Source organism: Syzygium oleosum, unplaced genomic scaffold, assembly GCF_021117445.2.
Source record: "Syzygium oleosum isolate NSW1041296 unplaced genomic scaffold, Sole_v2.1 Sole_v2.39, whole genome shotgun sequence".
Taxonomy (NCBI): domain Eukaryota; kingdom Viridiplantae; phylum Streptophyta; class Magnoliopsida; order Myrtales; family Myrtaceae; genus Syzygium; species Syzygium oleosum.
Window position 1 is genome coordinate 2,531,001 of NW_026607523.1, and position 17,373 is coordinate 2,548,373.

Below are 17,373 nucleotides of genomic sequence, written 5' to 3' on the forward strand. Positions count from 1 at the left end.
TCTTACAAAAGGTATTTCCTTTGCATGACTTTCAAGCATCCGAAATAACTCCACAAATTCTAACAATATGTTGAAAGACCAAGCAGTTCCAGAAATGAGTACCATTCGGTAACATAGATATAAACAGCAAGTACCATCTATGTTCAAGGAAATGGAGATGTAAATGTGACAAATTCGGAGGGTAATATAAAAAGTCAGTTCACATAACTATTAATTGTCAAATGCAAACAATAACAACCAATTGACTGAAGAGAACTTAATGAGATCAAAATTACAGTGTCACAAGACCTACCTAAATGACAAGCATAAGAACAAAAATAGTCACTAACATTTTCTACTTGTTGAATTCAGATCCTATATACATTCAAAAAGCAACAGTCGACAAGATCATATAGGAGCATGAAACTACCTTGACTCCCCCTTAATTCAGAGATCATAATAAGATACGCCCACTTCACCTACAAGTCAAAAGACATATTTATTGGGAAGAATGAACATGGATACCAACAAGAAGCTACAACATTAAATCCTCAACTTAAGATTATTTCCAGTGATATCATGGACTATATGCAAAGTTGATATTATTCAAGTAATATCCACCATTTCTTGGAAAATAATCTCACAAACGACATTCAAGAACTGCTCAATTCGAAGACTCTGATGCTATGACATAATTGTCAAGAGGGTAAATCTCCCATTATGAAGAGAGAAAATAGTAGGGTAAACATAAACTACTGTCCATCAGCCAATATTACTGCCATCAATACCTATATCCATATGTATCCAAAAAAATTCCAACAAGAAGAGAACTACATCAGAAAACAAAAAAAACTGTTACGGTCCAGCATCTGACGTTTACTTTACACAAACTTACTGGTATATCAATATGTGTCAAATACTTTCATCTAGAATATTTTAAACTGGCTGCTTGCAAAGAAGACTGACAACATGATCTCCTGATGAGGTGCCCACAATTAGCATTACATAGCTTAGCTGTAATAAGAACCAAAAGACAGAACTCCACCACACAAAATGGCAATAAAAACTAGCAAATTTGAAATAATGAGGATAAGGAACTCTAGGAACAGAAAAACAGCAAGCATACTCCTCCTTAAACATTGTAGAAAAATCGTACGAAGAACCGTTCTCTAAACACAAAACTAACAAATGCTCAATCAAAACACATAGTACGCACTCGCACTACAAAATGAAAGCTTACAAGAACTACACTCCAGATGAAGGGAACAAGATACAAGACAGAAAATGCGCCACTTAAATGCGACAGATCAGAACATAAACAATACAACTCCTAATAAAGCCAATTCTAAGCTTGTTAAACTTCCAAAAATTATAATCATCCATATAGCAACTGAGAAACGTAAAGGAAAATCACTTGATAACAAACAAAATTCTAATAGTAAACCAAAGAGCACCACTGATAAAATTAGTCTGCAGCTGAACTATGTATATTACCGGAAAACATTGGCAACTCATCAGCAGAAACCAAACTAAGCTGCTCACAAGCCAACAGACAATTCACATACAAGAATCCGAAAACCGATACAGATCAGAACTTCATTTACCTTGTTGATGTGGGGCAAAGAAGAGTCCCTTGCTTGTCTATCTTGCCAACTCGAATCGAAACAAGTGGCATGCAAAAGCATATGGCCAGTATTCCAACTTCTGCAGGCTCGAAATGCTGATGATTAAAAACAAAAGCAAATCCAATAAGCCAAAATCAAACAACAACTTGAACAAATTACCCAAACCTTCTCAATAACGGTCCAATCATGCAATATCTCATAAGGGACTCTGAATCATCCGTACGAAAATTAAAATTGAAAAGAGACTCCCTATCATCGCAGTAGCACGGTAAAGCGTTTATCCCTCACAGGCCACCAAAACGTAGCCATACATGCTACATACGCCGCGATTATCTCGAAATCAATCCTCGGTGCAATGAAATAAGCAAAAAAACCCTAACGCTTGAGCCGATAGACACTTAATCCGGATCGAAACAATAAGTTCCCGACCGAGGTGAGCCAACAACCGATCCGCAGCCGCGCCGCTTGACTCACTCGACTTCAACAACGGCTTAAATCTCTCATCCGCGCGGCAGCCCCAACCACTTGCATATCGAGCACCTGCGGCCACCGCAGAACCCTATCCTCCCGATCGCTCCTTGCATCACGATCTCCGTCGCCTCCCGATGAAGACGTTTGTCGTCTCTCCGCCATCCCAATCTCTCTGTTGCCCCTCGAGACCTCGAGCTCGGCTCGGACTCCACCGAGGATGCGTCGATCGACGACAGATCGCGGGCTCGTCGCGGTCCGGTCGCGTCCGGCGGTTCTTGATTTTTTTTATATTCATGGCTAAATCAGAGCTAATTATCCACGAAATAAATTGTGGCACAATTCGTGGCTAATTAGCCACGGATTTATACGAAAATAAACTTTCGCTTCACTTTTCCTACTTTTTTACGTTCGTGGCTAAATTAGTGGCTAATTAGCCACGAAATAAATTAGTGGCAAAATTCGTGGCTAATTAGCCACGGATTTAGCCACGAAAATAAACTTTCGCTTTACTTTTCCTATTTTTTACGTTCACAATCTGTGGCTAATTAGCCATAAATAAATTCGTGGCAAAATTCGTGGCTAATTAGCCACGGATTTAGCTACGAAAATAAACTCTCTCTTCGGTTTCGCCACGAAAATAAACTTTCGCTTCACTTTACCTACTTTTTTTATATTCGCGCTAAATATGTGGCTAATTAGCCACGAAATAAATTCGTGGCTAATTAGCCACGGATTTAGCCACGAAAATAAAACTCTCTCTTCGTTTCGCCACGAAAATAAACTTTCGCTTCACTTTACCTACTTTTTTACATTCGTGGCTAAATCGGGCTAATTAGCCACGAAATATATTCGTGGCAAAATTGTGGCTAATTAGCCACGGATTTAGCCACGAAAATAAACTCTCTCTTCGGTTTCGCCACGAAAATAAACTTTCGCTTCACTTTACCTACTTTTTTACATTCGTGGCTAAATCTGTGGCTAATTAGCCACGAAATAGATTCGTGGCAAAATTCGTGGCTAATTAGCCACGGATTTAGCCACGAAAATAAACTCTCTCTTCGGTTTCGCCACGAAATAAATTCGTGGCAAAATGCGTGGCTAAGTAGCCACGGATTTAGCCACGAAAATAAACTTTCGCTTCACTTTACCTACTTTTTTACATTCGTGGCTAAATCAGTGGCTAATTAGCCACGAAAATAAACTCTCTCTTCACTTTCGCGACTATTTTTATTTTCGTGGCTAAATCCGTGGCTAATTAGCGACGAATTTGTTTTTCGTTGCTAATTCCGTCGCAAATTAGCCACGGAAAATTGTTCGTCACAAATTCCGTCGCAAATTAGCCACGATTTTTTTTCGTCGCAAATTCTGTCGCAAATTAGCTACGGAAATTTTTGTCGCTAATTAGCCACGAATTTAGTTTTCGTCACAAATTCCGTAGCAAATTAGCCACGAATATTTTTCGTGGCTAATTTTTGTGGCTAAATCCTCATTTTTTTGTAGTGCAATAAGATTGGAAACATGAAAAATATGTAATGACAACCGGAGGTGGAGTACATTATCTCCAAAGGATATAATGCCCTCGCCCGTGAATGAATTGTCGTGTTTCATATCTCAAATGCTTTATCAGTGGGTGGGCTCTCGGCACTTAAAAAGGATCAAGCACAAGTGATGCAACCTCATGACCGATTCATTTCATTTCTCAAAAAATGAAAAACAAAAAAAAAAGAAAACAAATTCCACATTTGAAAAATTGAATTTGCTGCTTTTGCCAACTCTTTCCTATTGATTTTCACCACGTAAAGATTATGTGAATTTATTTTTGGGGGGCCAAAAATTATGTTATTTTGAAATGACTGATCCATCATTTGCTCTTTTACTCGGAAAAAGAGCAAACGCACCAAATTACCAAATGATAAGCACGTTCCTTCGTGGCTATAGCCTTGAGATGACATTTGATTACGATGTCTAACAGTAAAAAGATTTTTAGTGGGAAAGGACATCATAGTAACATTTCACTTCCAGAAACAGAAGATGCAGCCGATTATCCGTAGGTTATTGGTTGATTTCGATGCGTTTGATCCACCTCAGGACTTGAGAGATATGATGTGAGGTTTCGTCGTCGATAACTTGCTTTTTCCATGATTGACTTGTCTTTTTTTCTTTCATGAGCTACTCAACTACCTAAATAAATCAGGAGACATAAAAGACAACAGATAATTCAAGCAAATATGAGACATTGCAATAGAAAAGATCCAATGCATAAGAATTTAGGAATATTCAACTTTTCCTTAATCAAATTGGCAGGCCTCATGCATTGTGAAAGGGGGATCCTAACTCAAACTAGAAAGCTTAGTTGATTTTTCAAAAGACTTTCTTTCCTTTTCTAGGCAACGTTGAGCTCGACACCGCACACCAAGCTCCATCATGTCACCGTCCATGATTGTGGTGCTGACTGCAACAAGAAACTTGGAGGAGGGACCAAGTAGGTCTAGAGGCCCTTTTCGTCCTTAGATCTAGTCGTTTACCGTCAATTTCGATGGTTATAGTCACATCTGGAAGGCTATGATTGTGTGTAGTGAATTCCAAATGTGATGGACGCGTCTTGTAATGTGATGATTTGAAACACCACTGAGGGTTGAGGATTGTTGTCCATGCATTATTGGCTGTAATGGTCGGAGCACCAATCACAGACTATCTTTCTTAAGAATTCATTCAACGTGGGAATTGAAAGAACCAACTAAAGAGAAAAAGAGAGACCATCCCCTCAATTTCTATGAAGATGTAAAGAATGTTCCACCATTGCCTGTTATGAGTAACTTTATTACGTGGACGAGGAATTAGCGAAATGAAGATAAATGTATCCATCAGTCACGTCAGCATTAAAATGAAGTTGGCGAAAGAGAGCAATGATCACTAGGAAGAAGGTAACATCTTTATTTATTTATTCATTTTTTTTTGTAACAAAAGTTGGATATCCGATGGCGATAGATGGAGAGGAATCTGCCAAAGGCTAATCCAAGGCGTGCCTCGAAAAGATGATTTTTGGAGGTTGGACATGACTTGTACAAGACGTGAGCGAGGTCAAGAATTGGATATCATCTCTAATTAATCGGACGTGTGATCGTTGAGATAATCCTCCTCTTTATATCCTGAAAAGATTCTGATCAAAAAGGGTGCAAGGAAAAGGGATAATTGCGTCAATGCTCATGTTTGGTAGCTGGTTGTTTGTTACACTTTGGGTAAAGAAGTGCGGGGAAATTACCAAGAAAGTTTTAAATTTATTGCATTTGTGCCAATTTAACTTTAAACTTTTCAATTGTGTTAATTGAAGTCTCAAACCTATTGATAATTTGTCAATGTAGTTTATCCGATTAATTTTGGCTGAAAATCGCTAATGTGGATAATTTTTGAAATTTTTTCTTTTTTTTTGAATTTTTTTTCCTTCTTTGTTATTCCCTTTTCATTTTGCCAGTGGCTGGTTGCTGGCCTCGCTTGGGAGAGGGTCAACCTTGCTGGGCCTCGCTTAGGAGAGGGCGAGACCACCTTGGCCTGGGCGAGGCGAGCACGGGCAAGAGCCCCCTTGCCAGATCTAGCAAGGGGGGCCCTCGCTGGCACTCGTCCTTGCCGGCTATTGCTTATGCCGGCGACCGGCCACTAGCGAAAAGAAAAGGGAATAACAAAGAAAGAAAAAAAAATTCTAAAGAAAAATTAAAAATTGTCTATGTCAGTTTTGGCCACGTAGGATAGTCAAAGTTCACATTAGCGGTTTTAGGATAAAATTAGCCGGATGGATTATATTGGCAAATCGTCAAAAGGTTTATGACTCAATTGGTTAATTGAAAAGTTTAAGACTAAATTGACACATATGTAAAAGGTTTAGGAATTTCTTGGTAATTTCCCCAAAGACTGTATTTTGGTCAATTGAGTGTCAAAAAACCTTCATCACTTTTAATTTGTGAAAGAAAAAGTATTGGAAGGTCTATAAATCATATAAATCAAGTCCATTTGAAGCATCAATATTTGGGTCCCATGGTGAGACCCACATAATCAATGATGCAGATAATATTGGCCCACGAAATTCATAAATCATGCTATAACTTCTCGTAATTTATCTAAGATTGTACACTTGAGGTAGGGAAAATTACCTAATCCGTTTTAAACATATTGTACAAATATCAATTCAATCATAAACTTTTCAATTTTGTTAATTCTTTTTTTTTTGTCAGAATATTTTTGCTAATTCAATCCTAAACCTTTAAGTGAAACTCCAACATAGTGAGGGAAAATCGTTGACGTGGCAGCGTTTTCCATTTGAGGTAATACATGGTTCTGTCGTTTGATCACCAACCAACAATATTGCTTCCTTAACCTCCTGTTTCTTTTTTTTCTTTCTTTCTCATATACTGCGATATGATGCCATCATGTGTTAATTCTTGTGTGCTGGTTAAGTCCATGAGTACTCCTGTCCAAGATAGGTCATTTACGTCGGGATTATTAGGTTTCAAAGAAATCATCGTCTTTTTGCTTCGACCCTGGAGAAATTTTGCCAAATCGATATAGATCTAAGACCTTAACAACTCCATTAGGTATCCTTGACATAATTTATGTATCTTTCTTGTTCTATATGTTAGATCAAATGGTGGTTGAGTGACTTTAGTCTTTTATGGAAGTCATTTTTTGACTCCATCTTGGCATTCGAAGTGCTTTCTTGTCATAAGCAAGTCAAGATTCAAACTTACCTCAGAAAATGGAAAACACATAGATCGTCTACACCAGTAAGATTTAGTGGGAGGATCGGTTCTTATTATTTTGGGAATGTTAACCACCATTAATTTCTTATTTTCCCTTAAAAAACATAATTTGACAGGGTAAAATTGATAATCTCCTAAAATTCGAACATATATTTATTTCGAAGATCATTACTTCTTCTTTCTTTTTTCATAATAATAAATAAAATTTTTATCAGTACAAGAGTGAGGAAGAACAATTTGTGCTAGTCATCCCCTTCAAGCGTAGTATAAGCATCCAACTCTCGTTACAGAATGTTTAGATTGAGCCATCTGCACCACCCACGACTTGAGAATCCGAGGTTTATCGAGCCCATTACCATACCATAGTCTCACCAAATGCTAGCAACTAGAAAGTTTCTTTACTAAGGTATGCTATAGTTAGACAACATAGTATGCACTCTTCAAAAGTTCGTTTCACGACGTGACCTAAACTCTTGATCTCGTAGATTACAAGTGACCTATTTAACACTGCACCAACAACCTTAATGATATATATTAATCAATAGTTAGTACAAATACACCACTGAAAATAACACGGAAAGGTGAAATAGTGAACATAAAAAAAAACCATAAATATGAAATTTGAATATCTCATATCACCAAACTCTATAGGTAGTTTACATGCACATCAATATTCATAGCACGTTCTGCGCTCACTGTCTAGTCGAGCCATACCTGATTAGAAAAGTTCGGATATCTCGTGTTACAAAACATGATGGAATGAATATTTGAACGAAAAAAATTAAAGACGGTGGTTACTAATTCTCCTCTCGTTATTTCACCTTTTCTCTTACTTTAATAAAGTCATTGAAAAAACTGGTTGCTTAGACTAATTCTTTTTAGCCTTAATCGAAAATTAGTGTTTCAAATCGATGATTTCCAGCAATTTCGTCACTTTGCATAGATGAAAAAACACTAAAGAGGGGTATTTTTGTCCTCCAAGTAAAAGTTCGGCATATTTTTTTTGGGGATCATTTTAAAAGTGGGGATATATTTGCCTTGCAGGTAAAAGTGAGCGATTTCAGAATTTGTCCAGTTCCACCTGGAACCTACCTGTTGAAATCGGTTCCCTAGTTTTTCAAACCTGAAATCTGTCATGCATACTCTGGAAAAACTTGTAACATGCCCCGTCAATTGGTTTTAGGGACGGGTCTAGGGTTTACCTGGGAACCGGCCAATTTCTTTTTCTTTTTTTTCTTCCTTTTTCTTTGTTTCATTTTTAGTTAAGCAAAATGAAAATGAACACAGCAACAAAAATTCTCATTTGTCAATAGCAACAATTTATAAAAGATTAACATGTCAAATAAAATAAACAATAAAAAGTTGAAAACACGTAACCGCAGTTCATCGGTTCCCGGTCCAGTTCTTTAGTTCCCAATTCGTTTATCACCCAAGAAATGGGAACCGAATCGCATAGTACCGGTTCAACTTTTCTCAAAACCAGGAACTAGACCGGTAACCGTGGGAACCTGAAATCGGACCAGATCCTATGGCTGGTTTTCAGTTCTATCCTGGACCAATGCTCACCCCAACTTGTAGAGGACGGCACAGGACCAATGCTCACCCCAACACATGAATCGGTTCTATCCAGTTCATGTGTTTATTTGAAGTTTAGCTGGTGCGCAAGGATAATATTTCTCACTTTCTGTCACTCTATATGCATACTCCTTGGCATCTCTAGTTACTATAGAAGGGGGAGATAGGCGATCAGAGAAAGGACGGCACGGAATACTTTCCGAAATGAACAACGTATAAGGTTTTAAGGATCTAAGAGTTCTCTTTTCTGGGCTCTACAATGGTCGGAAAGCCGGTTGCTTTTTAACGGTCACTTTTCCACTTTATTCCACAGTGGCCCACCTGTTTGTTCTTTATTTTATTTTCTTCATAAAGCTTCATTTTTTTTATTATTATTATTCACGAAGTTCCATTTTTTTTTCTCTTTTATAATTTGAAGATAAGTTCTCAGAAACTTCGCAGGACCAGAAAGTCCATGAAGAAGGGGACTACCCAATGCTGATCGCCACCGGATCAATTCATGCGCACACCCCCTTAATAATTAAATGATTATTGAGATGAGGAGAACTTATTCCTTAGCCTAGTTATGCACATAAATAAGTAAATTAAATATATATCTCCGGAACTCTATCCGGAGCGAAATATTCGTGAAGCTTTGCTCGATTTCCATTTCTGCACGTGTAGCCTAAGATTTCCAATTCGATGTCTACCCGTTATTTACAAAGATGTATTCAAGAATGATTGATAAATGACTATTTAAAGAGGGCTTATTTCGCTCGATTCCTGGTTGATGAAGACTTCCTCCTCCTCTAATGTGAAGACAGAACACTTGCTGGATCATTATGGTAGGGCTTTCTCTGGGGTTGTCTTGTTGAAGACAAACACTAACGTAAAATGACCAATTAAAAATTATGTATGAAAAAGAGTAGAAGGCATAGTCACTTACTTATAAGTGGGGACAATTCACCAAAATAGTCCTAAAACTTTTGTATGGATATCAATTCAGTCATAAACTTTTCAATTTTACCAAATTAATCATAAACTTTTGGACGATTTGCCAATGATGTCCTTCCAACCAAAATGGCTACAATGGTGGTTCAGGTCAGCGCCGACCATCCTTTCACATAAGAAGGCCAGTGCCGACATGGATAATTTTTGCAATTTTTTTCTTTTTCCTTTTTTCTTTTCTTTTTTTTTTCCCTTATTCCTTCGCCGGTTATCGGACCTCGGCGATGGCCGACCTCGCAAGCCCTTGGGTGAGGGTTGACCTTGCCAGCCTCTAGAGAAGGCTGCAACACCCTTGCCCAATGCAGCCGGCAAAGCAGCCGACCCTCGGCTAGAGGTCGGCAAGGCCGGTCCTCACTAGTGGCTAGGCTTCGTGCAGTGACTGGTGGAGGAAGAAGGAAAAAAAAAAGAACAAAAGAAAGAAAAGAAAAAAAAAACAAAAGAAAAAATTCAGAAAATTTGAAAAAAAATTAAAAACCGTTAACGTCAACGCCGTCCGTGCCATGTAGAATGACCGTTGTCCACATCAGCGATTTTCGGTTAAAATTAGCTGGAAAGACTGGATTGGCAAATTATCAAAATGTTTAGGACTAAATTGGCAAAATTGAAAAATTTGGGATTGAATTAGCATCCATAAGTTAATCGATAGCTTTGTCCTGGATATATCTCTCAAAGGGTAACTATAGTTAAATAAAATTTGCACATTGCAAAAAAAGTAAAACATCACCACACTCACACAGGAATGTCCATACTTAGATATCATGCTCACCAGAAATTGTAAGAAAGATATAGTTCACGATAACAGCACTCCTCTACTTTCTATTTTTAATTCCTAAGGGATCTATTGAGTACTTAACTGTTTCATTTGCGGTAAATCTTGTGTCCGAATCACAGGGTTACATGCCTCATTTTGTCGGGAGAGGTTTACTTATGTAAATAAACGGGGTGGTTTGCAATGCATTCATGGTAATAAATTGAGTCGAAAGACACAATTCTATCTTCAAGAAAACGACAACAACAAAACAGGAGGATTCCACCTAAAGTCCTAAACGTTTTGCACGAAGTATAATTAAGTTTTAAACGTTTCGATCGCATACATTTCAAATTGTTTAAAACTTGATTGTACTTTCTAAAATGTTTAGGACTTGATCACATTTCGTATTAAACGTTTATGGCTTTTTATGTAATATTCCCTATTAAAATAGTGAATCTTTACATGTAGGGTGCACATTTAAATTTGTCACATCTACATTATTGATCCATTAGCCTTGGCGATTTTAAATGACAGGAAACCTATTTTTTGTGTTCTTATCTTTCTCTCACCTTCCTTCCTTTGTCCTCTTCTTCCCACTGTCATCTACCACTGAGGCTGCACCACCCCTGCCGACCGCCACCCGCCTCTAGCCGCCAAAGCCTCGAAGCCTCACGTGAGAACTATAGCATATAATGGCTGAGATGAAATGGGCTCGCATGGGTCGGAGTGTTCATAAAAAAAAAGGTTAATACCACGAAAAAATCATAAACTGGTACACCTATGATAAATTTACCAAAAACTAATTTTTTGATCACGAAAAACTCCAAACTGGTATACCCGTAACAAATTTATCCCAAACTAATTATTTAACCACCAAAGATCCCAAACTGATATATTTGTGACGTATTTACCCTCCGTTAGTTTTCGTTAAATTGGATCAATATCACGAAAAATCACAAACGGGTAAAACCCAAATTAAAAATTGTCACGTGTCATTTAACTCTGTAATTCGGCAGTAAAATTTAACGAAAATTAACGGAGAGTAAATTTGTTAAAAGTATACAAGTTTATGATTTTTGATGGTTAAAATATTAATTTGGAGTAAATTTATTATACATACATTAGCTTGAAATTTTTCGTGATATTAACCCAAAAAAATGATTTTTCGATTGAAGATACATTTGCAAGCGTGACTCCATCGGGGTCCCAACTGCCGTCAACGAAAACCGAAGGAAGAACGGGAAAACGCGCACGAGCATGACCACGTGCTGACCTGGGGACGGAAAGACAAACCCATCGCTATCGATATTTTGTTCTTTGTGGGAAGGACCCTCCTTTTAATCATCACATCCTTTGATTTTGTTCTGTAACATAGTTAAAATAGAAAGAAAGAAATTACTTGTCCCCACCAATCTCGGACAAAACCCCTATTGGGCAACGGTTGCACAGCTTGGATAGACCTACGCCACGGTAAAACACATCCAATTAAGCATCCTCGCATCAAATGGATGAAAATCATTAACATATAATCGCACCGTGACACTACTTCGGTATGTCACGTGATGTTAGTCTTGCGAAAGGAGATGGACATATGCGCATCGGGCGTAGATCTTCGACCCCAATTGGGAACCGGGAACTGGACCTGTTGGTCCTAATACCGGTCCAGTCCGGTCCAATGGAGCCGGTCACTTTTTTTTTTTTTTTCACTACTTAATGTCATATCTTCGTGTTCCTCACTACTTTTTTAGAAAAAAAATATGAGTAAAAGGACCATAACTATGTGCCATATATCTTTTACGATAAACAAAAATTAAAAAGCAAATTTATAAATTGCAGATAGAAAACAATAAACTAAAGCCACCAATCATCAAGATATAAGGATTATTTTGCAACCATGAATGATAAAACTTCGGTAATGATTTTCAAATTGAAAAGATGAACAAAAAAACGTACTTTACTTAGGGTTTAGTTTACATTTTACTAATTTTAAAAAAAAGAAGTCATATGTAGTCGGTCCGGTTTCCTTTAGAACCGGGAACTGGACCGCCCGAATACCGATTCCACTTTTAGGAATAGGGAACCGGACCGACACTTCTAGAAACCAAACCGACACTTCTGGGAACCGGATCAAACCGGCTAGTCTGGTCCAGTTCGGACAGTTCCTGATTTGAGCGATTCGTTTTGAACACCCCCGATCTTATAGATCGCTTCTTTTGATGCGTCTCTGTCAAAAGCCTTGTTTTCATATATATCAAATGGTTGAAATTCATTGAGATACCACGAAGAGCACCGGGCCGGGTAGGACAATCCATCGCGTTCTCGCGTGCGAATCAGAAGCGCGGTACAAAAGGTCGACTCCCCCCGTACGATCGAGTACCAGCGGTTCCATGTTCGGGCCGGTTTTGCAGATTTCCACTCAGATCTTTCTCTGGACTGTAAAGTCATACTAAGATTTTTACATGGGTCCGGAAAATCATTACCCAACAGACCAAATCCTCTTCCTCTTTGTCCATTTTTTTTTTATGCGAAAATTCTCACTCTTTCTCTCTCTCTCTCTTCCTTCCTTCCTTCCTTCCTTCGACTTCACTCCCTGCCGTCCACACACCCCAATTTCTCCAACCACATTTTTGTTGTTGCTCTATTTCCTTCTCCTTTTACTCGGTTTTGCGCTCTGACTCTTCTTGCCCATGAGCGCTCGGCTCACTATCCCCCCCCACCCCACTATAAAACCTCCACTTCACTTCCCCCACCAAGACCATGACCATCTCATCCCCCCATCTCAAACCAGCAAGAACCCTCCTCCATCCCAACATGAGGCTTCTCGCACGCACTCCTAATTCGCTCGCTCCTCCCTCTAGCTCGGAGAACTTGTGCAGCCTTCGGTCTGTCACTTGCAAACCGATCGTCCGAATCGGCAAGACCGGCTCCTCCCGAACCGCCCGGTTCCGGGCCGAATACTGTGCCGGGGTGGCCGGTCTCCAACCTGCTAAGATCGGCAAGAGGTGGATGGAGTACCAGGGATGCGACGACTGGGAGGGTCTCCTCGACCCGCTCGACGACACCCTCCGCCGCGAGATCCTCCGCTACGGCGAGTTCGTGGAGGCAGCCTACCGCTCCTTCGACTTCGACCCCTCCTCCCCGACCTACGGCACCTGCAAGTACCCCCGGAGCTCGCTCCTGGCCCGCTCGGGCATCCCCGAGACCGGGTACCGGCCCACGAGGAACCTGCGCGCCACGTGCGGTGTCCAGCTGCCGCGCTGGGCCGGGCTGGCTCCCGGCTGGATGTCCACCCGGTCCAGCTGGATCGGTTACGTGGCCGTCTGCCAGGACCGGAGGGAGATCCAGCGCCTCGGGAGGCGCGACGTGGTGATCGCCCTCCGCGGCACCGGCACGTGCCTCGAGTGGATCGAGAACCTGCGCGCCACCCTGACGTGCCTCCACGACCATCACGACGGGACCGAGGATGACGCGCCAATGGTGGAGAGCGGGTTCTTGAGGCTATACACTTCCAGGACCGCCAACTTCCCGAGCCTACGGGAGATGATAAGGGAGGAGATCGCGCGGATCGTCGAGACCTACGGTGACGAGCCGCTCAGCCTGACCATCACGGGGCACAGCCTCGGCGCGGCCCTCGCCACGCTGGCTGCCTACGACATCAGCTCCACCCTGGAGGGCGCGCCGATGGTGACAGTCGTCTCCTTCGGCGGGCCACGCGTGGGGAACCGGAGCTTCCGGCGCCACCTGGAGGAAAGCGGGACCAAGATCCTCCGCATCGTCAACTCCGACGATCTGGTCACCAGGCTCCCGGGCTTCGTCGTCGAGGACGGCGACACGTCGGCGGCGGACGAAAGGTCGATCCACGTAGCGGGTATGCCACGGTGGTTCCAGAAGAGCGTGCAGGACGCGCGCTGGGTGTACGCTGACGTGGGGCAGGAGCTGCGGCTCAGCAGCAGGGAATCTCCCTACCTCCGAGAAGGGAACATGGCCACGTGTCACGAGCTCAAGACGTATCTCCACCTCGTGAACGGCTTCGTCAGCTCCACGTGTCCTTTCAAGTCAACGGCCAAGAGGATGCTAAGCATGCATTACCGATAATCACCACAAGCAGTGGACATGAGTGTAAATAGTGGAACTTGAAGGGATCTCCCTTCCTTAACAATTGCCAACATTCATCGACAGTGAAGGAGGAAATCAAAAGAAGATTTCCCTTCACAAGGTCAAGGAAATCCCAGACCAGGGACAACCTATTTTTGGCTGGGAGTGAGATGAAATTAGAGCAGACATTATTTTGCAAGCATCCTGCTTTTCTTTTCTGGGATAATGCCGTTGCATCGGTTCGTCGGCCCGAGACATTCTTGAGATCTCGTGTTGGGAAATTCGGCTCGCCGTTTGCTTGAATGCCATGGCTCAAATCGCTCGAGATTATTGGCGCTTTTGGGACCGGCGGGGTTATGTAAATTTTCGACCTACGAATATGCATGTTTTGTAGCAAAGAGTTTGTCCATGAAAAGAAGCACAATAGATTAAGATCATCATATCAAAGAATAATAAGTAGGCATTTCCTGAAACAGTCTCCGAACGTGCAGGCAAGATCGATAACTTGCACGAAAAAAGCACAATAGATTAAGATCATCATATCAAAGAATAATAAGTAGGCATTGCCTGAAACAGTCTCCGAACGTGCAGGCAAGATCAATAACGTGCACGATTCAGGGCTTTGCTCATATCTGTAGGTTGGAAATGGAGTGGAAGTAATTATGAAGCTGTAAGGAATTCATCAGAAGTGAAGTGAGGCTGACGTACTGTGTACTTACGTAGTAGGACTTTCATGGCCGGCGCTTTGAACAACCAAAGAGAGAAGAAGTGGCCAAAGTATCTCATAGTCCCAGACCTCCACGTCAGCCGTAATTTTTCTCCACTCGTTAATCGTTACGTGTGGCATCGGGCGAGGCCCGCGTTTCAGATTTTTCAGAAACCCCTTTCTCCATCAGCTGTCCTTTCCCATAAAAATCCCCCGGCTTCATCTTCGTCTTCGTCTTCATCGATACGACAGAAACGCCATAGCCACTCCAACAACCAAGCTTCAAAGCGCCACAATATGAGGATCTCCTAAGCTAGATAAACGATAGCCATCGCTCGCTGAGAAGATGGCGACCAATGTGAACATCGAAGAGAGGGGAAAAGTGACAGAGCCACCATCTTTTTCCTCTCTTTCCTTTTTCTTTTGTGAATTTGTGGTGCAAACAAGGACCATCTCATTGCATAACGAGGTGTGACTAAATGCCATATCTTATAGTAATTCTTTTTGTTCTTCGTACGGATAATATTCACCTATTTATAATGGAGCGGTATAATGCTGCAATTTAGATAGAATTGTGGCCCTAAAGAAAATTGTTAAACTTAGAAATATACATCTTCAAAGCATATAATTTGCATCTTGGAAAAATTGCCCAATCAATCCTAAACCTATTGTACGGATACCATTCTAGTCTTAAACTTTTCAATTTTGTCAATTTAGTCCTAAGCCTTTACGCGAGATCCAATGCACTCATCCCAACCAATTTTCGCTGAAACTCGCTAGAAATCGCTGATGTAGCGATGCAGTCATCACCGGCCGTCCTACCTAGAATTGTAATTACTCACAAAGGTTTAGGACTACATAGTCAAGATTGAAAAGTTTAGGATTGGATTATCATCCGTAAATAGGTTTAAGACTGATTAGACAAATTCTCGTTTTTAACTTAAAGGGGGCACTTTGTGACACGAGATTTGAGATACGGTAGGATTACCAAAAAAGTCCTAAACTTATTGTAATTGTGACAATTCAATACTAAATCTTTTTTTGACCAATTGAGTTCTAAATCTTTTGCATTTGTGTCAATTTTGTCTATCCGGCCAATTTTGACCAGGAATCACTGACATGGACATCGGTTATCCTATGTGGTACAGCTAGCGTTGACGTAGACATTTTGAAATAGTATTTTAATATTTTTTAATTAATTAATTAATTTTTTATTTTATTTTCTTTCCCTTTCTTGGCGAGGCTCGCCCTCGCTTGATCTAGCTGCTTGAACTCTAAGCTCGACCGGGGCCACCAAAGCTTCGAGTTGTTGGCCATGGGGATTATAGCTTCTCACTTCGACCATGGCTACTAGATTTTCAAGCTACAAGCCATAGTCGCTCGAGTTTTGAGCTCACGGATATGGCCGCTCCCTCCCTCCTCATTCGTGGTTCTCTAGCTCCTCTCACTCACTACCCTCTAGCTCCTCTCACTTGCGGCCAAAAATCGACTAAGCCAAACCCCGACACCAAGGGCATGGAAGTGCCTTGCCTCAAGCAACCACAAATCTATGGCCGGCAAGGGCGAAGTTGAGCCTCGCCAGGGGTGGGCGAGGCTTGCCCTTACTAGTGGCCGGAGAGGTCGACCTCGTTGGCGCTTGCCTTTGGCCAATTGCCGGGCCTCGGCAATCGGTTAGAGGAAGAAGGGAAGGAAAAAAAAAGAGAAAGAAAAGAGAAACGAAAAAAGGAAAAAGAAAAGAAAAGAAAAGAATAAATAATTCAAAAAATTATTAAAATATTATTTAAAAGTGTCTACGTGAGCTCTGGTCGCGCTGCATAGGACAGCCGATGTCCATGTCGACGATTTTCGGCCAAAATTGGCCAGATGAATTGGATCAGCATAAATACAAAAGATTTAGGACTCAATTAGCAAAAAATGGAGTTTATGACTGAATGGACATAATTATAATAGATTTATAATTTTTTTGATAATTTTCCCATTGAGACACCACCGTCAAGACATGCGCTTCGATAACATCTTTGCCGTCTTCACTCAGTGTGGAGGAACGTAATTATGTAGGACCAATCCTGTTTGCAATGAACTCCAATTCATCACGAATTCCCTCCGGTTCCCTCCGGAGCTTCTCTCAAACTGGCCCCCAACACCCAAATCCTCAATGATTCATCGTATGTATTAACACTCTGCGCGTCTGGTACATAGCTGCGATCTTCTAGCTACAGTACATCTGAAATGTGTGGATGACTGCGATCCTCTCGCCCCAGTGCATCTGAAATGTGTGGATGATACCATGCCGTGTCTTCTGTCTTCTCTCGAACGTTTCCGCTTTTGGCACTTCTCTTCCCTCTCTCCCCCAGTTCCTACTCCGAACACAGACCAGAACTTTCAATTCTCTCACCAAATTCAAAGAGACAGCTCGAATAAGAGCGGCCGTCC

The 17,373-nt window shown here is 41.2% G+C and overlaps 1 protein-coding gene and 1 long non-coding RNA gene across 2 annotated transcripts; one reads left to right on the forward strand and one right to left on the reverse strand.

Annotated features, from left to right (window-relative positions):
* Window positions 1-497: 497 nt before the first annotated feature.
* LOC130135936 (uncharacterized) lies at window positions 498-1,810 on the reverse strand. Its single transcript, XR_008815074.1, has 2 exons — window positions 1,584-1,810; window positions 498-956 (listed from the first exon to the last, which is right to left on the reverse strand). It is a non-coding gene; the product is annotated as an uncharacterized LOC130135936 (long non-coding RNA).
* Window positions 1,811-12,890: 11,080 nt separating this feature from the next.
* Window positions 12,891-14,632, forward strand: LOC115691341 (phospholipase A(1) DAD1, chloroplastic-like). Its single transcript, XM_030617937.2, has one exon. The coding sequence runs from the start codon at window positions 12,897-12,899 to the stop codon at window positions 14,232-14,234; it is 1,338 nt and encodes a 445-aa protein (XP_030473797.2). The 5' UTR covers window positions 12,891-12,896; the 3' UTR covers window positions 14,235-14,632.
* Window positions 14,633-17,373: the final 2,741 nt, after the last annotated feature.